This window comes from Hylobates moloch, unplaced genomic scaffold (assembly GCF_009828535.3).
Source record: "Hylobates moloch isolate HMO894 unplaced genomic scaffold, HMol_V3 SCAFFOLD_2, whole genome shotgun sequence".
Classification (NCBI taxonomy): domain Eukaryota; kingdom Metazoa; phylum Chordata; class Mammalia; order Primates; family Hylobatidae; genus Hylobates; species Hylobates moloch.
Window position 1 is genome coordinate 127,230,086 of NW_026652277.1, and position 26,104 is coordinate 127,256,189.

A 26,104-nucleotide genomic window follows, 5' to 3' on the forward strand; every position below is an offset into this window, starting at 1 on the left:
TACAGAGTAGAGGTGAGTTTCAAGAAGCACTGGGCAAGCACTTGAATAACTGATTTTGATGGTAAGAGTCATCCTAAGGCTGACCCTCTACTGGGAGAAAACCAAAGATTCACCTTCAAAATGAGGTGTTTCAGGAGCCCCAAAGCATAACATTCTGTTTGCTAAGAAACACACTCTGTATTTCTGTTAAAACAATTTAAAAAATAGTACACATTTACTAGAAAACGAATTGTGAAACACTGCACTAGTAACATCATTTCTCAAGGACACATGAGAAGTACTTTCATGTTCACGACATTTCTTTTGGGTACTCAAGTCATTGAACTTCTTTTTTTTGAGATGGAGTCTCGCTCTGTCGCCAGGCTTGAGTGCAGTGGCGTGATCTCAGCTCACTGCAGCCTCTGCCTCCTGGGTTCAAGTGATTCTCCTGTCTCAGCCTCCCGAGTAGCTGGGATTACAGGCATACACCACCACGCCCGGCTAATTTTTGTATTTTTAGTAGAGATGGGGTTTCACTATGTTGGTCAGGCTGGCCTCGAACTCCTGACCTCGTGATACGCCCACCTTGGCCTCCCAAAGTGCTGGGATTACAGGCATGAGCCACCACACCCGGCGTCATTGAACTTTTTTATTCAAAGGGGTAGAATGTATATGTGGGACAAAGGAAGAGGCTAGATTGATAAAGCTATCATTTCCTTGTTTCTCTTTGACAGCTGGTCAAATAATTCAGGCATAGCTAGGACTGATGCTCAAGCTAGAAACAGGTGGCCCATGCTGTCCAATATAGCAGCCACTAGCCACATGTGCTTATCAAGCATTTGCACTGTGTCCCATGCAACAAGGAACCGGATTTTAATTTTAATAAATTTTAATATAAATTTTTAAACTGATACTTCAATTCTTGAAAAAAACTTTTGTCTTAGCTACTTGATATGAGAATCTGTTTTCAACTGTAAGTTGCATGAAATCTAAATACAGATCAAGTATGTCCAATGAACATTAGCATCCAAATTGAGATGTGCAGAAAGTGTAAAATATGCACTGGATTTCGAAAGCTTAGTATGAAAAAGAGAATGTAAAATGTCTCACTAATATATTTTTATATGTTGAAATATTTGGCAAATGTTGGATTAAATAAACTTTTATTAACATTTTCACCTGCTTCTTTTTATGTTTTTAAATGTTGCTACTAGAACATTTAAAGTGACCTATGTTGTTCACGTTATAGTTCTCTTAGTGTAGAGGTAGACTGTTATCGAGCCAGTGAAACTTGACTTATAAATAGCTATGTAACCGTATTTTCTGAATAATCACCTAGCTATCCAGAGTGAGTAGAAATTCACTTACTTAAATATTTAGTTTCCTGGAGAAAATGTGGATTGGTGGGCTTTGAAAAGCTGGTAAAAACTTTGTATTTTAAGAATAAAATTAAACAGTTTAAACGAGAACCTGAAATAATACTTAGGGCTTAACAGTGTTTGTAAAATATTGTTATCTTTGCTCTAGTCAGGCCTGATTTAACATTAGTTTGGTTGATACATATGAGATGTATATCATTTTAGAAATTTTGTGAATTACATATAATAAAATATAGCTTAGCAAATATGCAACCAAAATGTTTTTATCTTCTCTCAAACCTGAAGAATTCTCTATTACTCTAACCTCCAAATAACTTACTTGATTTAGGTAGAAATCAAGGATGTCTAAAACAAAACAATTGACGGAAAGGCTCTATTAATTTTAGAGTAGATTACCCCCTACTCTCCATCGGCATTGTTAATTTAGATATACTAGTGCCCACCTTCTTTTCTCAAAAATCCCCTACCAGCTTACATGAAAGTGGTAAAAGAATTCAATATGCTTAGCTTGAAAACTTAACCCAAACATAATTTAATCTTTTGATGATGATTTAAAAATCATACAATTACAGACACATGCTGGCTACAAAGTCTCTGAGGCTCAAAGTTTTAAGATTAGATGAAGATTAGCTGGGTGTGGTGGTACATCCCTGTAGTCCCAGCTACTAGGAGGCTGAGGTGGGAGGGTTGCTTGAGCCCAGGAATTCGAGGTTACAGTGAGCAATGATTGTGCCACTAACACTCTGGCCTGGATGATAGAGTGAGACCCTGTCTCTAAAAAAGGAAAGATTAGGAGAAGATATTCACTTTGTGGGATTGAACTAGTCTGCAATAAAAATGAATTATAATAAGCTTCCATCTCCAGAAAGTTAAAGGACACAATACGTAGATCAACATTTTCAGGAGATCAGTTAGAATTCAGTAGAGTATATATAAGACTTAAATTACACTGAATAAAGTTTTATGTTCCAGAATAGTGAAGAAAGCTTTACCTTCATGAAAATCAAATCTCTTTTCTGACAAAAATTCAGAATTTAGGGTGAATGTCTTGATCCAATTTTGTATTTTAAACTTAATTAAAATTTTGATAGCTTGCTGTTAAAAAATATGTAAATTTGTTTCTCAGGAAAGATGAATTCAGAATTTAAAAAAAATCCTATACTTTTAGCTATCTTGTTACATGAATTTTGAGTTAAAATACTGAGTTTATGAGTTTGAACCTTCCTCAAGTATAACACAATAAGCCCACTGTACTGCACAGAGATAAAACGTTGAGGGTTACTTTGTCTTAGGGGACTGGAAGTTATTAAAAGGGCAAATTCCCCATACATTGTGATCTGTCATATTTAGCCCTGACTTGTCTTGTGGTAACAACTGTGTTGCCTAACAAAAATAAGAAAACAGCACAAACCATTCTGCCCAGTTCAACCAAAATGACTCCCTTTGTCCTAGAAAATAAAAAAACATAACTGGGGAGGTTGGCAAGACCATAACCTATGGCTGTGAGCATTTAAACCTTACAGAAAAACTGAAATCAATGCTCCCAAAGAAAAACTACCCGAGTCTTTATGAGACGTTGCAGATGAAAATGAAAACCATTCAACAATATTGAAATGCTCAATCCAAATCAGTACCTTAGACAAGACATACACACATCTTGCTACCTGGATGGAGGGCATTATAAACATCAGTTAGCCATCACAGCTCACAGAAGGATCTGCAAGTCGATGGTGTGGAGAGTCTGACTTCAAGCGTTCAAAATCCAGTCAGAGCTGGCTTATAAGAAGAGCCCAATCAAGCAGTCAAACGTGTTTACAGGTCAGCTCTGCTCTTGGCCAAGCGGCGTTGGCTGGGGCACGTGGTGAGTGGGTGGCGGATCAGGCTCCTGTGTCAGCTGCAGGTGCTGAGCTGGATCTGAAGTACTTGTAGCTAAATGGAGCTCCTCTGTTTGCTCTTGATGGGCATGAAGATGTTCCAGTGTTTCCTTGGACAGAGTGATCACGTGCACTGGCTCTGTTTGTGAGGGTCCCATCTGGCTTTCAATCATATTGAGGCTCTGAATGTGTTCTGTTTGCTCCTGCTGAGCCGAAAGAATTAAATTCTGCAGTTGCTCTGGTTGCTGCGTGAGCAGGGTAAGATTAGCAGCCTGGTCTGCAGTCATATTCTGGGAACTCTCTGCAGTCACGATGCTGATTCCCTGGCTAGGACCGGGCATGAAATTGATGTTATGTACAGAATCAGTTACAAGAAGCTGAATTTCCTGCTCTCCCGAGGTAGAGAGTTGATATGGCTGTAGCTGAAGAATATTCCTGACCTCTTCTGTGTTACTACTGCCAGAAATGCTGCTGGCATCTGACACATGCTTCTCCTTGCTATGAATTTTCAAGTGAGCCTTCAAGTTGTCTAAGCGAGCAAACTGTAAGTTACACTCAGGGCAGGAGAAAGGCTTCTTGCCGGTGTGTAGAATGCAGTGTCTCCTTTTGGCACTGGAGTCAGAGAAGGATTTGCCACAAATGCCACACGAGTATGGCTTTTCTCCTCTGTAAGAAAATAAACATTTTATTTTTAAAATGGAAATACCTACTTACTACTTCCTGATTATTTAGGGGCAAGCAATCAAGAGTAGTGGAAAATTAACTGGACTGCAAGTCATACATCATGGGTTCACCTACTAACTCAGGGACTTGAAGCAAGTCTCGCTTCCATGGGCAGTTTCTAATCTGAAAATAGGGTGGGGGTGGTGCCTGAGGAAGGGTGGCAGATGGGGCAGGGCTAGATATGATAAAATTTTATGATTCCACAGTATGTATTTCAGATAGGAAGAGAGAGTAAATATTTATACAATAAACACATAGTTCTCTTTTGTTTTGTCTTAGTTTTCACAGCCAATTTTTAGACTCTACTGGCCCAATAAGTATCTATGATTAATGTCAATTTAAAAAATTAAAGCATCCTCTAATTATTTGTGATGCTGTTAGAAGAACTCCTAAGTCCCACCTGGGGATAACTGTGTAAACAAAAACATTTATTCAGAAAACATCAAATTTAATACTTATTTTTGATTGAAGATTTAAGCTTTAGACCAATCCCTAGCCCCAATCAAAATTTAATAAATGAACTCAGTAATGTAAACTTTTACTGGCCAGAATCAGCATTCCTTTTTACCTAGGTGAGGAATTTCATTATTGAAAAGATAAACCAAAATAGGCCAGGTGTGGTGGCTCACATCTGTAATCCCAACACTTTGGGAGGCCCAGGCAGGCAGATCACTTGAGGTCAGGAGTCTGAGATCAGCCTGGTCAACACGGTGAAATCCCGTCTCTACCAAAAAAATACAAAAACTAGCCGGGTGTGGTATCCCAGTTACTCGGGATGCCACCGTGGGAGAATCGCCTGAACTCCCACCTGCACTCCACTTACACCACTGCACTCCGGCCTGGGCGACAGCGAGACCCTGTCTCAAAACAAACAAATAAAACAAAGCCAAAGTAATAAACTGCACACAAAATTCTGCAGAGTAACAACTGGGAGAAAACTATATAGGTAACACATGTCCCCTCACTGAACAGCAGAACTGAATCAGGCCTCCATGTGAGAAAAATATCTGCAAAACTTTACCGATGGATTCTGATGTGGGTCTGAAGAGAACTCTTTGCTGTGAAAGATTTGCCACAGATTTCACAAGTAAATGGCTTCTCACCTAAAAAAAAACACACACGAAACAAAAAAAACATTTAACAATATACATTCAGCATAAGACAAAATAAAAACACTTTGGTTTCACAATATAAACAGAACAAAGGCAATCCCCTCCGTAAGCATAAATGAATGATGCACTCACCAAATATCTACTCTGTAACTAACCTAAGCACTGTGTGCCGAGTGCCAAGAGCATACACAGAAATTGTAAGGCATGGTTCTCTTAAAAACCTGAAAACTGCAACAAGGAAGTGAGTTACACCCTATTTACTCCTGTTTTCTCCCATTAGATATTACAGCACCTATGCTCTCCTGCCTTACTGCTTGGCTAGGTAGCCCACTTGACCCTGAAAGGACTCCTGTGTGCTAGGGTGAGTTATGTATTATTCACGTTTATATCAACCTTCCAAATATATCCAGAATCTGACCACTGCTCAGTACCTCCACTGCCACTCTCTGGTCCACACCACCACCATCTCTTGCCTCCTATGGGGTCTCCGTTTCTGCTCTTGCTTCCCTGCCATAAACTATCCATGTGGCCACCAGAGTGAGCCTTGATGCAGTCAGGTCATTTTATGCTTGGGCTGCAAATGTTGATGATTTCCCACCCCAAGATAAAACCCAAAGTTCTTGCCCTACAAGCGATCATAGATCCATACCCCATAAACCCTACTCCTCACCCCAAACTTCCCTGATGTCATCTCAGGGTGTCTCCCAGCATGGTTCACTCTCATCTCCTTCAAGTCTCTGTTCACACGTTATTTTATCAGTGAGGCTCCATCACCACCAAGAGCACTACAAACCTTGCCACGCACTCCTTAGTCCAATTCTCCAATTTAGTTTTTCCACAATGCTATTGCTGCCTCATATAATGTATAAGTTATTTATTATCCATTTCTTCCTTTTTAAGATAACTTGTGGGTATGCCCGCTTCTAGTACCCCAGTGCTGAGAATCTGGCCTGGCATGCCATTTCAGAAACCCCTGCTGAATGAATTTCATGGGGGTGGTACACCTGAGATGCTATAACTGCTCCAGAACCCACCAGGCTTCACTAACATCAGCAAGTGCTTATTCAGTGTGTTTTCATGCTGAACATACAATGACAGACTGTTCATGTTGCCCAGAAACAAAATTAAGTAATCCAATGCAGGCAAGAAAACTAAATTGGAAAAAAAGAAGAAAAAAAAAAGCAAGCAGCAAAATCCACTTAACTGGAGAGCAGGAGAACAGCAAAGGATAAGTACAATTTGAAATGGAAGATGGTCAGTGAGCTTCCCTTTCACAGCATCTACTGGAAAATTCAGGCAAGACATTTCTCCAAGCTCCATCGAGGCAGAGGACAGCTGTAACAACTTGGATGAATCTGCATCTTTGCATCATGAACTCTTACCACTTCAAAGATTAAAACCAGGCCACTGCCATAATCTGTCTATAGCTTTCTACATCAGAGCTGGGGCCTTCTCTGATCTTGGTTGGTTTTCTCCCTCTCCAGATTCAAAGACTGAGTACCTGCTGTTTGCCTGTGATTGTAAAATTCTTGTTGCAGTTTTCAGGTTTTTAAGAGAAAGAACAACAACAATCATCCATAACAACATTAACTTTACCATTCAGCTCCAGCTGAGTTTCTATTTCAGAAAGTCTGTCTGATGGCAAATGTTTTTTGAGGGTAAGTGTTTGCAGGAGCAACACCCTGCAGTGGAAGCTCTTTGAGGGAGTGAGCAGGACAGCAGGAAGGCAAATTTCCCTAGCCAAGGTGAATCTGCCCGGGGTCTTCCCGCATAGTGGTTTCTATCTCTTCCCCTGTGTACAGCTCTACCACCTTCAACAGAGACACCCAGTCCTTAAATTTATTTAGTTCTCAAACACTGATAGACCATCAATAAAGTACACAGCTAAGAAACAAAAAAGAAACTTTTCTAATCTACTTGAGGAGATGCACAAACTAATTAAGTAACATAGGTCTGTGTTTCACTGAACATTAAAACAAGTGGCGTCAACAATTCTGAGTGCAGACAGGGTGCTGGATGGGGTGGGCGGGATCTGGCTAGACTGGAAAGAAACCTGGGCCAGGGTACTAGTCTAAATAGTATGAGCCTATGGTGTCAGAAATGACCAAACGGTGTGCACCAGGAGTGACAAGCATCACTCTCAGGAGTCGGGAGGCCAAGGCAACAGGAGCTATGAAATCCAGGCAGGGGACCTGTGGAGCCTCTGGAAGTTTTTAGCAGAATGACATGCTGAAAGTACCAACAAAATACACCTGGGAATGATGAGGAGGGTGGGCTAGAGGCAGGGGGACCTCTAACAGGCTACGCACAAGGCCTAGACCAGGAGGTGGCAGGTGGCAGATGGAGAAGAAGGATAAGGTAATAGGACAGGGCCTGAGAGGCATGGGGACCGGAAAGAAGTGTGTTACAAGAGGATTAGACAATAGCGATTAAAGGAAAAGGCAGAGACAGGAGTGTGACGAAAGGTCCCACCCAGGGTGATGTCAACAGAAGTACTGAAACAGCTCCAGGGTGTACTTCCAGACCCTCTTCTCAGCAGTTACTCCACCGATCCCACCCCTACCCTTCCCCAATGACTTAAATCCCGGACCCCACTCCAGATACTATCGATGAGTCACTGCTTATTGGCATCACAGGTGGATTTCCCATCCCCACCTGCTGAAACCCAGAATAACATGGGTCATGATGGTTAACGACAACATCACCCAGCCCCTGTCCAGCCAGGCACAACAATCACAGTGACACCTCCCATTCCCTGAGCTGTCACGTTCACCTGGCAGTCCAGTTCTGTCCGTCTAGACCCCTCAACATCCTGCCTCCCACTGTGGACCGCAGCTTTGTTTTTCTTAAAAAATTACTGTGTTCATTGTAAAAGAATCAAATATTGAAAATACAAAGAATATTAAAACTGCTCCACTATTCTCATCTCGAGACAACCAGTTAACAATGGCGAATATCTTTACAGACAAATCTGTTTATTTGTGGTCTTACTCTGTGAGGTCATCCAATGCATGCTGTTTGTCACATCAGTAAAGCCACACCGCCATTTTAAAAGTCTGTTTTGTGTACCATTGTGTATACTGCCCCAAATTTACCTATCTAATCCCCTCCTGGGACATTTGGGTGGCTGTTAAACTTGTTAAGTTATAAACAATGCTGCCTATGATGAATATCCTTAGGCAAACATCTTTTCACAATTGTGCGGTTTACGTTTTGGTAAGTATTGCAAAAGTTCCTTCCAGAGGGTTCCCAAATTATATTCCCACCAACAATAAATAAAGATGTGCATTTCCTCATGTACTTGCCAATCTTGGCAAAAAAGGGACACATGTCCGTGATAACTGTGGATAGCATGGTTTGACACCTGTGTACTTGGCATTCCTATATGGTCTTCTCAGCTGTTTCCTGTCCTGTGTTCACACCTCTGCTGTGGCTCTGACCACGCCATACTGTTTCATAGTAGACGGCATGTAGACTCTGTAAGGGCATGTTGTGTTGAGGGGCCACCAGGTCTCAGGAAGATGGGAAGACCCCCAGGTCTCAACGTTAATGGATGGTCTCAACACACAGTTGAAGAGATTTGGGAAGCTTCAACTTCAAGCCACAATGAGGCTGTGAACAGAACTGTGACTTACTGAACTTTATCATTTGTTCCCAGACAGGGCCATCTACCTGTGAGTAGGAGCCCTCAGGGCAGAATCAGTGTTTATGGAACACCATCCAGGAACAGGGACACTGGTGGGGTGGGACTGTGCTGTGGGGTCAGAGGTCACTCACCAGGCTTCTCTGTGGCCTGGGCTAATTCCCTTGACTTGTTCCCAGCTCACCATGCAATCTTCTGATCACTAGCTTGGCTTTTGGGTACACTAATGTGAGGAAGGAGGTGCTGTGGGCAACAGAAAGGTGTAATCCCTCTATTGAGTTGATATATTCTCTGGTTTATCTGTCTTGTGAACTCACTTGGCTTGACTGGGTCCCTATAAACCTGACCAGCGCCAGGTACGGGGACAAGATGTGAGTAGGAGGGCCTGAGATGTGGTGACCTGGCAGGTACTGCTTGTCTGCCTGATACTTTGCCTCCGTGTCAAAATGTGTCCACCTCCCTCACTGGGGATGCTCTCCTAGGAAAGAGAACGTCTCTAATTTGCCTTTGACTTCTCCAGTGCTTGGTGCAGGACATGTAACCCAGAGAGAGTTTGTGCCTAAAGATCTAAGAGATGAATGACGGTTCATCTCTAAGAGATGAAGTCTTGGTTTCCAACTGAGCATGGCCCTGAGGGTGGGGACTGGGACTACTCATTCTGGCTGTGCTCAATGCCCAGGGAGCAGGGAAATGGCACGCCAATGCCCTTCACCAACATTCAAGCAGATTCTCCGTGCTGATGCTAGGGACAGATGGGTCATAGTTACTGCTCTTGAAGCGCCCCAATTTTTTGACAGGTTCAATTTCTTTTCATATTTCTAAGTCAGGCAAACCACAGATGCCCGTCTGTCTCCTTTTTAACTCACCACACATCTTCCACTTTCTGTTCTGCTTCTCAAAGTTGACAGGCTGAGAAGAGTTTGCTGGAATTATAGTGGGGGAGGTCTTCTGTTCCTTTTCATCCCTACTTCAAGTCCTACTGCTACTCACAAAGCCCAGAAACCTCACTCCCCCTTATGCTCAACAACAAAACCAAGGGGAAGTGCCTCCTCTGGCACTGCTCAGCATGACCAAGCCAGCTCCACTCTCCTCCACCATCGCTGTCTCCCTAGGGAACTCAGCACAGCACCACATACTATTTGCAGGCACATGTGTACCTGTGGAAATCCAGAGCTCTGGCTGCATCTCTCCCCTGAACTCTCCAGACCTGGAAATCTAATGATCTACCCCACACCTGCACATGGATGTCAAATAGACACCAACCAGTCCACAATCTAACTCCTGATCTGTTCTTCTTAGTCGTCCCTAGTTTTTCCTCCTCACAGTGGCTTTTGCCTCTTCTTTCAACTCCCACATCCAATCATGAGCGAATCACATGAATTCTTCCCTGGAATATATCCAGAACTGGACCACTTGATACCACCTCTGCTGCTACTGTGCTGTTCCGAGCCCCACTACTGCACAGCCTCCTAATGGGTCTCTCTGCCTCCACCCTGGCCTCGCCCCCACCTCACAGGGTGGCTAGAGTGACCCTGTTACAACCCTAAGTCATGCCATGTCACTCATCTCAGTAAAGCCAACTCCCTCAGAATAAAATCCAATCTTTACTGTGGCCTTCAAAGTACTTCAGCCCGAGTGCACCCTACAATTGTTGAGGGGTATTTTAAAAAACACCAATGCCCAGGCTCTGCCCAGGTGAAGTCAATCAGAATCTCGGCGGTTGGGACAAGGCTTTTTTTGAAGCTTCCCAGGTGGTAAAAAGCATGCAGCTAAATTGAGAACATCCACCTACACTACGACTTCCTACTCCCAGCTCTCTGGCTGCCTTGGTGCTCCTCCCAGCACGTCTCCAGCTTGTCAAAAATGTTTATTCCTGCCTGAGGGCCCTATGCCCAGGGCTCCTCCTGCTTAGAATGCTCTCTCCTGGGCATCCTCAATGGCTGGCTGGCTCACTCCCCCACTGCATTCTCCTCTCCATCCAAGATGCCACCTCATCTGTGAGACCTTCCCAAACCAGTCCACGCATAAAAGAGCAGCTCTCTTTCCCGCATCCTGCCCCCTTACCTTGCATTTTATTCCTCAACGCACTCACAACACCGAATGTGTTATATACTTGTTTGTACTCTGTCTTCCCTATTGAATGTTGGTCTCTTAAGGCAGGGGCCTGTCCATCTCATTCACTGCTGCATCCTCAAAGCCTAAAACAGTGTCTGGTTCCCAGTAAGTGCTCAGTGCATGTGTTAAAATCCATATCCTATGAGACGTTTACTGAATTTAAGAAGAAAAACTTGCATTTAAAAAACAACATCCAGGCCAGGCACAGTGGCTCACGCCTGTAATCCCAGCGCTTTGGGAGGCTGGGAGGGTGGATCACTTGAGCCAGGAGTTCAAGCGACACCAGCCTGGCTAACATGCCAAAACCCTGTCTCTACAAAAAAAAACAAAAATTAGTCGGGCGTGGTGGTGCACACCTGTAGTTCCAGCTACTCGGGAGGATGAAGCAGGAGAATTGCTTGAACCCAGCAGGCAGAGGTTACAGTGAGCTGAGATCGCACCACTGCACAACAGCCTGGGCGATAGAGTGAGACAGTGACTCCAAAAAAAAAAAAAGTCCAAAGCACCATAAATCAATTTGCTATTTAGATAATTCCAGTAGACAACAGAATTATTAAATAACCTGTAATGGCAAGTTTTTCTTAGAAAATTGAATAGGCTTATTTTTAACACACATTCTTTGACAAAAGGTATAAAAGATCCAATTTTTTGGTCTTACATAAAAAAGCTGACCTGCCCTAATCAATGCTGCCTCCTCGTCATCTCTGAAACTGATTTTTCTGGAGGTGGTGCTGCTTAAGTGTTGGTTCTAGGGGAGAAAGTGGAAACATTCTCAGTGTCTATGCTACATTTGTGTCTGTTACATTTGGCTGTCTTTTCTAAAAAAATAATCTTGGGCCAGGCATGGTGGCTCATGCCTGTAATCCCAGCACTTTGGGAGCCCAAGGCGGGCGGATCACAAGGTCAAGAGATCGAGACCATCCTGGCCAACATGCTGAAATCCTGTCTCTACTAAAAATACAAAAAAAATTAGCTGGGCATGGTAGCACACACCTATAGTCCCAGCTACTAGGGAGGCTGAGGCAGGAGAATCACTTGAACCCGGGAGGCAGCGGTTGCAGTGAGCCAAGATCACGCCACTGCACTCCAGCCTGGCAACAGAGAAAGACTCCATCGGGGTGGTCAGTTGTAATCCAGATTTGGAGGCCGGGGGGGATCACGAGGTCAGAGTCGAGACAGGGGAAACCCCGACAAAAAAAAAAATTATCTTGCTTGGCATGGTGGCTCATGCCTGTCATCTCAGCATTCTGGGAGGCTCAGACAGGAAGACTGCTTGAGCCCAGGAGTTCAAGACCAGCCTGGGCAACATAGTGGGAGCCATCTCTACAAAAAATTAAAAAATAAAAAATTACGTAGGTGTGGTGGTTTCCACCTGTGGTCCCAGCTACTCAGGAGGCTGAGGTGGGAGGATCACCTCAGCCCAGGAGGTCAAGGCTGTGGTGAGCTGTGATCGTGCCACTGCACTTTAGCCTGGATGACAGCATGAGCCCTTATCTTAAAAAAAAAAAAAAAAAAAAGTCTTGCTATCACCTTCAATGCTGAAGTAAATTAAGAGTGAAACACAGAACCAGACTCAGACTCACTATTCTGTGGTATTAAATGAATTGTGACATACGAATAGTGCTCAGTAAGTGATCTCCGTTTTGCTCCTCTACAAGAGATGTGATTTCCCCAAAGACAGTGCTGACAACATTCTGCCTTCCAACTTTTAACTTATCTTCTTACACAACTCCCATCCAATTTATAATAAACATTTCCAAACACAGGCTTAGCAGGGCAGTCAGAGAACTTCATTCTTCACTCTCCTGAAAACATCCCGTGTACTAGGGGGACAGACGAGATGGAGTTTTACCTGTGTGTGTTCGCAGATGTTTCTTTAGCTGAGATACATCCATGAATTTGCGATGGCAGTCTTTGCATTCCGGTAATGAGTGGCCTTGTCGCAACAATAAAAAAAGTGTCAGTGCATATATGCTCTCCCTGCATTTTCTTCAGTGATTTGTGTTAAAGCACTTCCCTGAAAAATAATCACTTTAAATACAGTACTTTAACAACAAAAATTTTTTCATTAATTTGGTAACTGTTAATATTTTCCTAAGCACCTCAACTCACTGCCTCCTCCAAGAGAGCTAGGATCCTTCCAAATCTAAATGTAGTCTCTCCTTTTTTCCTCAAAGTATTGGTGTGACTGAGGCCACAAATGATCTCAAATGACACTCGTAACCCACATTCATTTCTTATTAGTTGGCAGGAAAGAAAAAGGACAACAGGTAGAACCGGGGAGAGAAAGCCTGGGCTGACAGCCATGGGGTGATAATGTCTCTGCCCAGGCACCACTAACAACCATTCACTGAAGCTCCCTTGTGCAAGTAGCACTTTTAATTCTATAGGGTTTCTGTGTGTGGCACCAAAACTGTAGTATACAAATAAAACATAATTCACATGGTGGCAGACAATAATATAAAAACATATAATTTAGACTCTTAAGGCACTTTTCCCTAAATACCCTATGTGAACAATATGTGCTAAGAGCAGAACAATATGAACCTAATGTTTCAGAAACAATTTTTATTTGCATTTCTTCCCCCTCAATCTAAATGTTCTCACTTTATCGTACCTGTATGAACTCGGTAATGGCTCTTTAGTTGTCTGTTCTGGCTGAAATATTTTCCGCATTGATCACAGGTAAAAGACTTCTGTCCTGCCAAAAAAACCAAAACACTAAAACATGCAAAAAACTATAAAGAACTGGAATGCTCACTAATAAGGTAAATACTACAGTGGGCCCAGGTCCCCATTTTCTACAAATGATACAAGTGACTTGTTTACAAACCCAGAAAACTTCAATCTACCACAGAAACATAAATGTGCAAAGGTATGTAAGGCAATAGGGAGTATTGGAGACGGAGACTGGGGTAGAACTGGAGAATTTAAGTTTCCCCCAAAGGCGTTCAAAGTAAAACAATTCTAAACTTTGGTGGTTTAATAAAACACACTTGCACACTAAACTCCCAGCAGCCAGTTTATAAGCTCTAGTTTAAGGATCTGTGCAGAACTCTAAACTGCACTCAGACCGATGCAAAACCCTGTCTTTCAATGACACCACGTTGGAAATGATACTAGGCTGAGAAAACACCATTTAGGTGTTGGTAATGCCCACCCTGGGGAATGGGAATCTGGTGACAGCTGGCCCTCTGGGCAAGCCCCACTACCTGAGTGCAGGCTCATGTGCTCCAGCAGTGAGTGCTTGGTGGTCAGAGCCTTGCTGCACACGGTGCAGGTGTACGGCCGCTCGCCTGTGTGCATCCTGGTGTGGACCTGTAGCGAGTGCTTCTGGGCAAAGCCTTTTCCACACTCATTACATTTGAAAGGTCGCTCCCCTGGAAGAAGAGCCCCAGAAGCATGGTGTAAGTAAGAATCCACACATTTTTGTCTCTCCCAAATTAAAATAACAATAAGGGATTTTTCCTAAAAGGCACACATCCAAAAGGCCAACAATGAACACAAGAGACATCAGCAATAAAATTTTGGAAGCTGGAACAGATGAATCTGAAGCCAGCAGTGACTAGCACTAATATAACTTAATTTTTTGTTTTTTCTTTGTAACAGGGTCTCACTCTATAACCCAGGCTGGAGTGCAATGGCGCTACCATAGCTCACTATAGCCTCAACCTCCTGGGAACAAATGATCTTCCCACTTCAGCCTCCTGAGTAGCTCGGATCACAGGCGTGTGCCACCACCACACCCAGCTAATTTTTTAATTGTAATTTTAATTTTTTTTTTTAGAGATGGGATCTCACTATGTTGCCCAGGCAGGTCTCCAACTCCTGGGCTCAAGCAATCTTCCTGCCTCAGCCTCCCAAATTGCTGGGATTACAGGCATGAGCCACCACACCCAGCCCAATAAAACCTAATTTTTAAGATACAATCTCCAAAAAACTCAGGAATTGGTGGCAAAGATACAGTCTCCAAAAAACTCAGGAATTGGTGGCACCTGCTATCTCTGGAAACAGAGTCTGTTTGAAAGTCTGTTTCAAAGGTACTTAGACCCCTGATCAAATCTTCCATTCTACACAGCCAGGAGACTGTCCCTCTCCCCAAAAGAGGATGGAGAGTGTTCACTGAGGAGGATTAAGAAAAAGGGGTCTTTGGATTAGGAGTTTCTAGGCACAGCTGAGTTGGGATCACCACAGGGAGAGTAAGTCAACATTTCCATCTGGGATGATGAGACTCCCCCACTCCTTCTTCCCCCTCCTGTCCTAGACACAGGCCGGCAGCCAGGCCTAGTGCCTCCAAGTGAGAGAGCAGAAGCGTCTTCCACTGGAACATGATAGGTCCAAGGTAAGAGAGCAAAGATGTGGAAGCCAGGCACCAGCAACGACATGGGGCACAGCCACACCACCTCCAGTGAGGTTATAACACACCTCCATAACAACTGTTTCAGTACTGACTGAGTGGTTAAGTTAAATATTAAAAGCCAGCGCCCTTAAACAAAGGCTGGAATGTAACAAAAGCCCACCAAGAGTTTTGCCTAGGCTTCTCCTGGGCGTTAAAGCATGACAAAATAACGAAGGAATTCTTAACGGGACCCATTTAGGATTAAACAAGTTTTACTGGGGATCTGAAGGAATTCCCCAAATCTCCGTGATTTAGCAGAAGGGTAATCACCCCAGCACCTAGACCCATTTAGATTAAGTAAACTTACTGAGGCTCTAGAAGAAGGTCTTTGGGACGCAGACCTTGGTTATAGATTAAGAGTTAATCACCTACGTCTGTAGAGGAATGCACACTTACACATAGACAAACAGCTTATGCGGTATATAAGCTCTGAAAAACTTTGTAATTTTGATTTGGTCTGGCGATAATTTCCAGGCCTTCTCCCTGTAACTGGTTATAGAAATAAAAACTCTCTTCCTCCCCAGTTCATCTACATCTTGTTATTGGGCCACAAGAAATAGCAGCCTGACCCTCAGTGTGATCTGGGAACAACGTCACAGTTTTGCAGGCTCTCTCATACAAAAAAATTAGCCAGGCATGGTGGTGCATGCCTGTAATCCCAGCTACTTGGGAGGCTGAGGCAGGAGAATCACTTGAATCCAGGAGGCAGAGGTTGCAGTGATCGGAGATCACGCCATTGCACTCCAGCCTGGGCAACAGAGTAAGAAATAAATAAAATACAGGCTCTCTCCACACATGCAGCATTGCCGGTAGCTTTTAGCAACCCGCCCTTACATATGACTAAATATGATTTTTAAAAAAACATCAGGCACTCAAGGAAAGCCTTTTGTAGTAGTGACAAACAAGTAAGAAGAAAAAAAAAAGCAACTTGCCTCTAATGAGGAAAATGTTATCATTAACATGCTCACAGAGGTAAGATATTACATTGTGAAATAAAAAGATCATTCAAATTAAAACATTTAGAAAACAAAAAGAGCTCCTAAGGGGGAAAAAAATAAGAGTCGAAACAGAAAACCTCAAAGGGCTGATAAACAAAGTGGAAATCCCCCAGATGGTGGGGCCAAAAATGATGGAAAATATAAGAGAAAATAAAGTTAGAGAGAACAGAGAAAACAGAGGGGAGAAATCATCTATGAAATAACTCAAGATTTTCCAGAACTGAAAGACAGTTTCCAAACCTTATGAATCTACCTGTTATCTACCCAGATGGAAGAAAACAGACCCATACTAAAGTGATGGGCTGCAAAATTCAGAATACAGATGCTCCCTGACTTATGATGGGACATCTCAACAAACCCATCATACTGAAAATATCATAAGGAAAAATACACTTATACAGAGTACTGTATGAATGCACCAAATGCAGAGTACGGGTCATCTACCCAAGTGACTGTGTGGCCCAGCATGGCATGAGAGGATCATACTGAATATTACTAGCCCGGGAAAAGATCAAAACTCAGAATTCAAAGTACAGTTTCTGTTGAACCTGTACTGCTTTCACACCATTTTAAAGATGAAAAATCGAACCACTGTGAGTCGGGGACTGTCTGTACTGGGGACGTAAGGGAAGATCGATCCTACATGCTTTTTCTTAAGTCTTCTATAATGATTTAACTCTAAACTATGCACATATAAATCTTTGATTAAAATAGCCAGCTGGGCGCAGTGGCGCACGCCTGTAATCCCAGCACTTTGGGAGGCTGAGGCAGGCAGATCACGAGGTCAGGAGTTTGAGACCAGCCTGACCAACATGGTGAAACCCCGTCTCTAATAAAAATACAAAAAATTAGCTGGGCGTGGTGGCATGTGCCTGTAATCCCAGCTACTCAGGAGGCTGAGGCAGGAGAATCGCTTGAACTCGGGAGGCGGAGGTTGCGGTGAGCCGAGATCGCGGCCACTGCACTCTAGCCTGGGTGACAGAGCGAGAATCCATCTCAAAAAAAAAAAAAAAAAAGCCAAAATATAACCTATTACATTTCAACAAATATTTCTCAAGTATCTACTTTGTTCGAAGTACCTGAATTCAAGGTCTTCAACCTATCTGTAGCTAAAGTCTTTTGGGAGCTTTCAAAAGCACCAAGGTGCCAGACAATTAAATCAGAAGCTCTGGGGTTGAGGCCTAGGCAGTGGTAGTTTTAGAAGCTCCCTAAGTGATTCCAATTTGCAGGTTGAGAACCACAGCACCAGATGCTGCTGGATCACAGGACGAGACTTAAGCACCAGTCCCTATACTTAAGCTTACAATTAAGTTGAGGGATATACAAACAGCAACAACAATCTGACCCAAAGCAGAGTGGGGTTTAAGCACCTGAAATGGCTCAAAGGAAGGGATTTCTCGCTAGGACTGCAGTGTCGAATACGATCGCCACTAGCCACATGTGGTTATTCAAATTTAAATGAATTAAAATAAAATTTAAAATTCAGTTTCTCAGTCACACTAGCCACAGTTCAAGGGCTCAAAAGCCACATGTGGTTACTGGCCACCATATTGGACACTGCGGATGTAGGAACATTTCCATCATCACAGAAGGGTCCCATTGGTCAGTGCTGGGCTGGAGGGACCAAAAATGAGAAGGTATTTAAAGCTAGACAGCTGAGTTAGAAAGTGGTCCACATAGACTTAGGCAAAAGCATGGTTATGGTCAAGATGAAGAATGTTCAAGAATCAGAAAGCAGGGTACACTGGGCTAGATCTTGATAAGTGGACATTAAAGGATTCATTCAACAACTACAAATGAGAGAGGTTCTTCAACCAGGCTACCTGGGTTCAATCCCAGCTCTGTCACTAACGGGTGACTCTGGCAAGTTATTTAAGCTCTCTAGAACTTGGTTGCTTCATCTGTAAACTATGCACTTTAGTAACCCTCTCTTACATATGAGTAAATATGATTTTAATCATACAATGTACAATGAGGATATTATCTACCTTGCAGGATTGTGGAGAAAATTAAATGCAATAACATGTATAAAGGCTTTATTACAATGCCCATCACACAGAAGTTGCACAGTAAATAGAAGCTATTATTATCATCACTACTCCCAATTCTGAAACACACTGCAATCAGCTTTGAAAACATCATTACCTGTGTGGCTCCTCTGGTGGATTGCTAAAAAATGATTGTACTTAAAGACCTTGCCGCAGTCTTTACAGCGGGCCTCAGGGCCTCCAGGGCGCTTTCTCCTTCCACAGATCCTCTTGGCTGAACCATGGTCCTCTTGATCCCCAACAAGTTTGTAATCTTTAAGTTTGACGGATCTCCAAATCCTCCGCTTGCTGTACCGACTCTGGCTTGCCTGGCCATCCTGGGTCTTGGGATCATAGTTCTCATCTTTTTCAACTGGCATTTCCTCCTCTCTACTTGGCTCACAAGTAGGCTCCGATTCTTCCTTTTCTTTTGCTGCAATCTGCTCATTTAGTACACCACTGTCTCCTTTAACCACAAAGTTTTGTCTATTCTGAACTGAATTGTTCACTCTTAACTGTATTTCTTCCTCTGCAGCCAGTTCTGATTTCTCCTCCTGCAATGTATTGACTTTTTTTGGTCTTCCCCGTTTCCGCTTTGGAGGATCGTTTTTCTTATTAGAGATAACAACCACTGGGGCACCAGCAGTGTTCAAAGTTGTTGGCTTTGGGGAGCTATGATTATTTTGGAAGTCTGTGTAAGCCTTTACCAGGTCATAGACTTTTAAGAACTGAGCAGTAGCCAGAATTTGTTCTGTACTTTTCTCACTGGCATGGAGATAACCTGTGTAGATAAATTCCAACAGGATACCAAAGGTGTCTGCAACCATGCCTTCCAGCATATAAATGGATTGGCCGATTTCCCCCTCTTCTGCAAACATCATTGAGAAGTATTCACTACTGGCAGCAAGTAAGGCTTTGTGGGCCCGGAAATGTACATTCTCCACGATTAAAGTAATGTCACAGAGGAAGCCTTTCTTCCTCTGATCCTCAAAACTGGCCAGGACAGTGTCACTGTGAGCGTCTGAGTGTACAACAAGCTGCCCAGAAGGCTCTGGCGATGTTTCTGCCATTTTCTTCAGAAGCCACGAAGGGTTAAATCTGAAATAAGAAAACAAGGTTTAAAAAGGAGGAAGCACTGTCTAAAAGGTTAGTGCCAGCCCACATGAACTTCCTATTCACTTCACATCATTAACTGAATTTTACCATTACCATTTTTAATTGTCTGTCTACAAACTTAGCTCTGGGCCCGGGAGCAGTGGCCTCACGCCTGTAATCCCAGCACTTTGGGAGGCCGAGGCCGACGGATCACTTGAGACCAGCCTGGGCAACATGGAGAGAATTCATCTATACAAAAAATACAAAAATTAGCCTGGCGTGGTGGCACCCGCCTGTGGTCCCAGCTACTTAGGAGGCTGCGGCAGGAGCATCACCTGAGCTTGGGAGTTCGAGGTGGCAGTGAGCCGTGATCGTGCCACTGCACTCCAGCCTGGGCGACAGAACGAGACCACCACCTCAAAAAAACAAAAACAAAACAACTTAGCTCGGGTTTTTTTTTTTTTTTTTTTTGAGACGGAGTCTCGCTCTATCGCCCAGGCTGGTGCGCAGTGGCGCAATCTCGGCTCACTGCAACCTCCGCCTCCCAGGTTCAAGCAATTCTCTCCCTCAGCCTCCTGCCGCACATTACCTAGCTGAGTGACTCTCCAGTATTCATGGAACGATTCAGGGTCTACCTTCTCTAAAATGAAGAAATGCGATCAACCATCTCCAAAATCCTCCGCAAGCACGAACTTTCTATGGTTGCACAACTATCTCAGGGAGAACGAGGCTGCCTCCATCTCCCAGATTATTAGCCATTTCGTATGTGGGAACCAATGTGAAGAGTGAAGAAATGTGCATGTGCAAAGTGAATGTGAGGTAGCTGCAATAAAATACTAATAACTTAAGCTGCGTGGGGCCGTCAGACACACTGGGCGCGGCGCAGAGCCCCCGCAGCCCCGGGTGGTCCGAGCAGGGGGAGGCGGCGCGGAAAGACCCCCACCTCCCCGCCCAGGCCCCGCGGGCCCGACTAGGGAGCAGACGGCGGGGGAGGTCGGCGCGGCAGACCTACCTCTCAGGGTCGCCCGGTGGGGTCTCGGTCGCTGCCAGCTCACCCGGCGGCCTGGCGAGAGACCCACGCCGAGGCCCGCTGGCCCTCCGCTCCGCCCGCCTCTGGGGCTTCTGCGCCGCACCGGTTTCTGCCCCTGCGCCGCCGCCGCAGCCACAGCCACAGCCAACCCGGAAGCGCGGCGCCAAGAGCCGCCTGCGCGCGGACGCCGAACCACGTGGCCCGCAGAGGCGCCCCTGGAGGTGGGGGCCACGAGAGCGGCGGGGAGGGGCGGGGAGGGGCGGGGAGGGGCGGGGAGGGGCGGGGCGAGATGGCAGGCCGGGGATCAGGGCTGGGCGGGGGCGGGCGGGGGCGGGCGGGGCGGGGCAAGGCGGGGCGCGACGGCAGTTCGAGGGTTGGGGCGTGGCAGGGGCGGGGAGGGGCAAGGCGGGGCGAGAATGCAGGCCTGGGGTCGGGGGTGCCGCGGCGGGGCGGGGCGGGGCGGCGAGAGATGGCAAGCCCGGGGCTTGGGGGCAGGGGCCAGAGCCGGGCCGGGGCGGGGCGGGGAGGGGCGAGGAGGGGCGCGGCTTCGGAGGAGGGACAGTGGCCGGGGCGGTGTCGGCGCCCGAGGTCCTGCGTGTGGCACTGCCGGGGAGCCCAGGCAGGAGCGACTTTTGCGGTGAATTGGGGGCCATGGACAGGAGAGGCTTTGTGACCCCTCCCTTTGGGAAGTTTTATATCGTATTAAACTATTAGCTCAACGCCAATACCTTAATTTTATCTCTCCTACGACACTGAATCTGGTGTTGTTCTTGAATGTAAAAGGCATGAAATCCCCCTTACCGTCATCATCATTGTCATCATCATCACCATCATCATTATCTAGTGCTAATATAATAACTATTACTTACCTTCTAAATGTTTTTCACTTCTGCCTCCTTTTCCTCCCCACTCCCGATGCCTTAATCTAAGAGAATGAAGAGAGCACTGCAGTCAGAGAAACCTGGGTTCTGAGAGATCTTGGGCAAATTACTTACCCTCACAACTTCTTTACCTTACCTGTGAAATGGAGATGTTAACACTAGTGCCACTTCGGTAGGGTTGCTATTGCATAAACAAAATTAAGTATGTAATGGGCTTAGGAAATGCCTGGTTTAATTCGTCTGCTGTGATTAAAATGATCATTATTATTCAAACTTTCATCATCTTTGTTCAATAGACTGTTTCTAACTGGTCTCAGCTGCAGTGTTGTTCTCTTTAATTCGCAGAAGTACAGAGGATTTCTCCAAGTACATATGAGATCCGGAGACTAGAGTCACTCCTCGGCTTAGAATCCATTGTGGAGTACAGAGGATCTCTCCACGTATGAGATCCAGAGACTAGAGTCACTCCTTGGCTTAGAATCCATGTGGCTCCCACATGCCCTCTGGATAAAGTCCAAGCTTCTTAATGTGGTCTACAAGCCCCATCCAAATCTACTCCCCACCTGCTTCCATCCATTTATTTCAGCATTTTCTCTCTCTTCGCCAATACCTAATTACTTATTTTTCTGCCCATTTCCAGATTCCCAACATGCCATCTATAGCCTCCCTGATCTTGAACCGGAGGTGTAATTAGCAACCTGGCTCTTATATTTTTACTAGATTTTATTAAAACTAGCTCAAGCCACACATGCTCCTTCTCTGAGGTTTCCCTTTCATACTGAATTGTCTCTAAGTCCTCTGGATTTGTGGGGGTACCAGTGGGATGGGGAGCACTCCCTGACTTCTGCATACCAGCAGGAAGTTAGCTACCTCATTGTTTCTTGCTGCTACAAGGGTTGCAGTCAAATCACTGGCCCTCCAGAGGTCCTCAACGGCATAAGAAGACTCAGTGTCAAGGTAAGCCAGGTACTTCCATTTCCTCATTCAATCATTGCTCACTGGAGCATAATCCTGTGAGGAAAGACTGAGTCTGGAGGATCTTCCAGCATCAGCTACCCACAACACAGACTAGCCCTTTCTTCAAGGCAATTTTGTTTTGGATCCATACTGACTTTTTCAAAACTTTTGTTAAGGCCAGCTGGTCTACCCCTAACAGGTCTTCATAACTTTAAATCTTGCAGAACAGGATTTGGGGTGTCATACATTCATCTAACAGATATTTGTTGAGTGTCTACTAAGAGCCAGACATTGGCATCAGGTGTTGGGGATACAGCAACTAACAAGGCCTTTGCTCTCATGAAGCTTACATTCTACTAAGGGGAGACAGGACAAATACACAAGTAAACTAAGGAATAATAGTTTCAGAAAGTGTTAAATTTTATAAAGAATGATGATGGAGACTGACAGGGAAGTGAAATCAGGATAGGGTGACATTTGAGCTAAGATCTGAATGACATGGAGACAGCTGGGGGAAGATCTAGAATAAGAATATCCTAGGCAAGGGAAAAGCAAGCATAAAGGCTCAGACTGGGAAGGAGCATCTGATGAACGGCAAGGACCGTGTGGCTGGAGCACGGTGAGTGAGGGGCAGCAGACGGAATGGAGAGTTGCCAGATTTCACAAATAAAGACACAGGACACCCATTTAAAAAAATAAATGCAGCCTCAGCCTCCCACGCTGGGATTACAGGCATGAGCCACCTATACAGCCAAGAAAGAATTTTTTTCATATAAATTTAGTGTAGCTTAGAGCGTACAATGTTTATAACGTCTACAGTAGTGTATAGCCATGTCCTAGGCCTTCACATTCACTCACCACTCACTCACTGACTCACCCGGAGCAACTCCTATTCCTGTAAAGCTCCATTCATGGTAAGTGCCCTACACAGGTGTACTTTTTTTTTTTTTTTTTTTGTCTTTTATACTGTTTTGTTTTGAGACAAAATCTCACTCTGTTGCCTAGGCTGGAGTGCAGTGGCATGATCGCGGCTCACTGTAACTTCTACCTCCTGGGCTCAGGTGATCCTCCCTGCTTAGCCCCCTGAGTAGTTGGGACTGCAGACACATGCTACAACACTCCACTATTTTTTTTTTTTTTTTTTGGTATTTTTTGTAGTGATGAGGTTTTGCCATGTGGCCCAGGCTGGTCTTGAACTCCTAGGCTCAAGTGCTCTGCCCACCTAGGCCTTCCAAAGTGCTAGCATTACAGGCATGAGCCATCAGTATACTGTATTTTAAGTGTCTTTCTTAAGTTTTGGTATGTTTAGATACAGAAATACCACTGTGTTACAGCTGCTTACAGTATTCAGTACAATAACATTCTGTACAGGTTTGTAGCACAGGAGCAATAGGTTGTACCATAGAGCCTAGGTGTGTAGTAGACTATACCATCTAGGTTTGTGTAAGTTCACTCTGTGATGTTTGCACAGTGACAAAATCACCTAATGATGCATTTCTCAGAACATATCCCTGTCATTAAGCAATACATGACTGTACCTATAAAAGAAAACCAGTTAAAATGACAGCTGGTTTCTCAACAGCAATAGTAGAAGCCAGAGGTTAGTGGCATGATACTTTCAAAATTCACCTAGAATCTTTTTTATAGACTACAATTATCATGGACAAGGACAAAATCAAGACAATTTTGGTCAAACAAAAAATAAAAGTATTAACCTCCAACAAACCCATACCATAGGAAGGAAAATAACACCAAGAGGAAAGTCTGAGATATAAGAGGGAGTTGTAAGCAAAAAAAAAAAAAAAAAAAAAAAAAAGAGAAAAAAGTAAGTTTGAAGGAAATCTAAACAAACATTGATTATGCAAAATAATGTCCAATTTGGAGAGTAAACAAATAGAGTAGATCTAAAATAATGAATGAAAATACCATTTCAGATGGGAAGCTGGTTATCAGTATTCCAGTATTTTAAGGGTACAGCTATTGATTACCTTGAGACTTTACATATACATGGTGAAAGAGTAAGGGACAGCCACTTAATTGGTACAAATAGAGTGCATACTTCAAACACTGTAGAGGAGATAATGGCATTTCAAAGTTATTGGTCAATGCCAGGTCGGGCGCAGTGGCTCACGCCTATAATCCCAGCACTTTGGGAGGCCAAGGCTGGCAGATCACTTGAGGCCAGGAGTTCAAGACCAGCATGACCAACATGGCAAAACCCCGTCTCTACTAAAAATAGAAAGATTAGCCGGGCATGTTGGCACAGCTACTTAGGAAACTGAGGCACGAGAATCTCTTGAACCCAGGAGGCGGAGGTCGCAGTGAGCTGAGATCATGCCACTGCACTCCAGCCTGGGCGACAGAGCAAGACTCTGTCTCCAAAAAATAAAAAATAAAAAAAAGAGAGAGAGAAAGAAAAGGATGGAGAGGATGTTAAAGGCAAGAAGAGCCAGATCATGTAAAGTCTTTTATGCCAAGAAAAAGGAGTTTGGATTTTAACTGAAATAGGAGGCCATTGGAAGATTATTCAAAAGGACTGTTGAATCTGATTTATGTATTTAAAAATTACTCCAGCTGCTAGATGAAGAGTAGATCCTGGAGGGACATGAGTGGAGGCATGGATATGAGGGTGACAGCAGTGTAAAATGTAAGAAGAGCCCATATTCAAGGTAGATTTGGGGGATAGGTCTTTCTGACAGGACTTGCTGAGAATAGATGTGTGGAGTGACGGAAACAATGCAATCAAGATTGACTCCTGGATTTGGGGCTAAATCAACAGAGGGTACGGTGTTACCATTAACTGATGTGGAGGAAGAGAAGTTGGGTTGGATAACAAGTATGGGGTGGACATATTAAATTTGAAATGTTAACTAGATAACCAAGTACAGTAGGCAGTCGTAGATAACAATCTGGAGTTCAGAGCTGAGAACAGAATTGAGATATTAATAATGGAGTTATCAGAGCATAGATTATAAATTGTTGTAAGTAAGATCAGTTACAGAGTGAATATTGATAAAAGGCTATCCAGATTTTTTCTCTTTCCTCTCCAAATCTAATCTCCATTCTTCTCTCCTTTTTTTTTTTTTTTTTTGGCCCTGGGACTCAGGACTTCATCATCAAAGCCCTGTGCCGGCTAGCTTCCAGGTGTATTGAGTCAATGGAGAATCTGGCAGATTGGAGGAAGGAGAAGGTCATGATCATCTGGCAATTAAAGGTTAGCGGAAGTCCTTTGTTATGATGAAGGGCATCAAAAATATTTGTGTAGCCCAGGATGGTTGGTTGATAACTGTGGCTGGAAGGAACTATATAGTCCAAGGCTTATTATGACTTAAAGGGATTTGGGGAGAACAGAAGGATAATTGTCAATGTTCAGTGCCAATAGTGCATCTTTAGAGGGATTTTATAGCATTAATCCAGTAGTGCTCCAATTTCCAGATCCCATGTGTCCTGTACTACACAAGGGCAGGGCATGTATCTGCTTATATTTTAATCTCCTACTGTACACAGACTGGTAGAATTCTTGTAAATATACACATGCTTGCATATGCTAAGCAGTCTTCAACATGTGTCTCACAGGTTTGGTGAATACGTGTGCTCACAAATTAATTCTTGGAATGTTTTTCACCCCCTGGTTATAATCTCAAATTTGACTTATTTTTAAAAATTTTTTACCTGCTTTGATTTTAAAAAGTCCATATAATTCAGGTGTCACTCCCTCTGATAATTCTTCCCAGAACCACCTATAGTTAAGGGCTCTCAGGCTTTGTGGCTTGATATTCTTTAACCCAGATCTTCATTTGTATAAGTAAGAACAAACCAAAAAAAAAGAAAAGACAAAAAAAAAAAAAACACCCACAACTAGACAAAGGCGTTCATGTGTAAAATATATCTC

General features: G+C 43.9%; 2 protein-coding genes across 7 annotated transcripts in view; both read right to left on the bottom strand.

The window, feature by feature from the left end:
• MICAL1 (microtubule associated monooxygenase, calponin and LIM domain containing 1) overlaps positions 1-3,111 on the bottom strand; it is a 21,652-nt gene extending 18,541 nt beyond the window's left edge. For all 5 annotated transcript variants that reach the window (XM_058435466.1, XM_058435465.1, XM_032156339.2 and 2 more), the window contains exon 1: positions 3,023-3,111. The gene's annotated coding sequence lies outside the window, so the exon portion shown is untranslated. The remainder of the gene's footprint in view (positions 1-3,022) is intronic.
• On the bottom strand, positions 1,718-20,516 carry ZBTB24 (zinc finger and BTB domain containing 24). Of its 2 annotated transcripts, XM_032156390.2 has the most exons (7): positions 20,357-20,516; positions 18,368-19,347; positions 14,038-14,205; positions 13,443-13,526; positions 12,678-12,761; positions 4,977-5,058; positions 1,718-3,898 (listed from the first exon to the last, which is right to left on the bottom strand). In XM_032156390.2, the coding sequence occupies exons 2-7, from the start codon at positions 19,317-19,319 to the stop codon at positions 3,178-3,180; spliced, it is 2,091 nt and encodes a 696-aa protein (XP_032012281.1). In that variant the 5' UTR covers positions 19,320-19,347; positions 20,357-20,516; the 3' UTR covers positions 1,718-3,177. The 2 variants fall into 2 exon arrangements, with proteins under 2 accessions (XP_032012281.1, XP_032012290.1); XM_032156399.2 differs by lacking the exon at positions 14,038-14,205.
• Between the last annotated feature and the right edge of the window lie 5,588 nt (positions 20,517-26,104).

Bases quoted from the DNA above. Each gene is read 5' to 3' on its own strand.
- ZBTB24 (XM_032156390.2), bottom strand. From the start codon at position 19,319: ATGGCAGAAACATCGCCAGAGCCTTCTGGGCAGCTTGTTGTACACTCA. The intron at 5,059-12,677 runs GTAAAACTCCAT...GTTTTTTTTTAG, and splicing joins ACATCTGCGAACACACACAG to GTGAGAAGCCATTTACTTGT. The intron at 3,899-4,976 runs GTAAAGTTTTGC...ATTTTCTTACAG, and splicing joins ACCCACATCAGAATCCATCG to AGGAGAAAAGCCATACTCGT.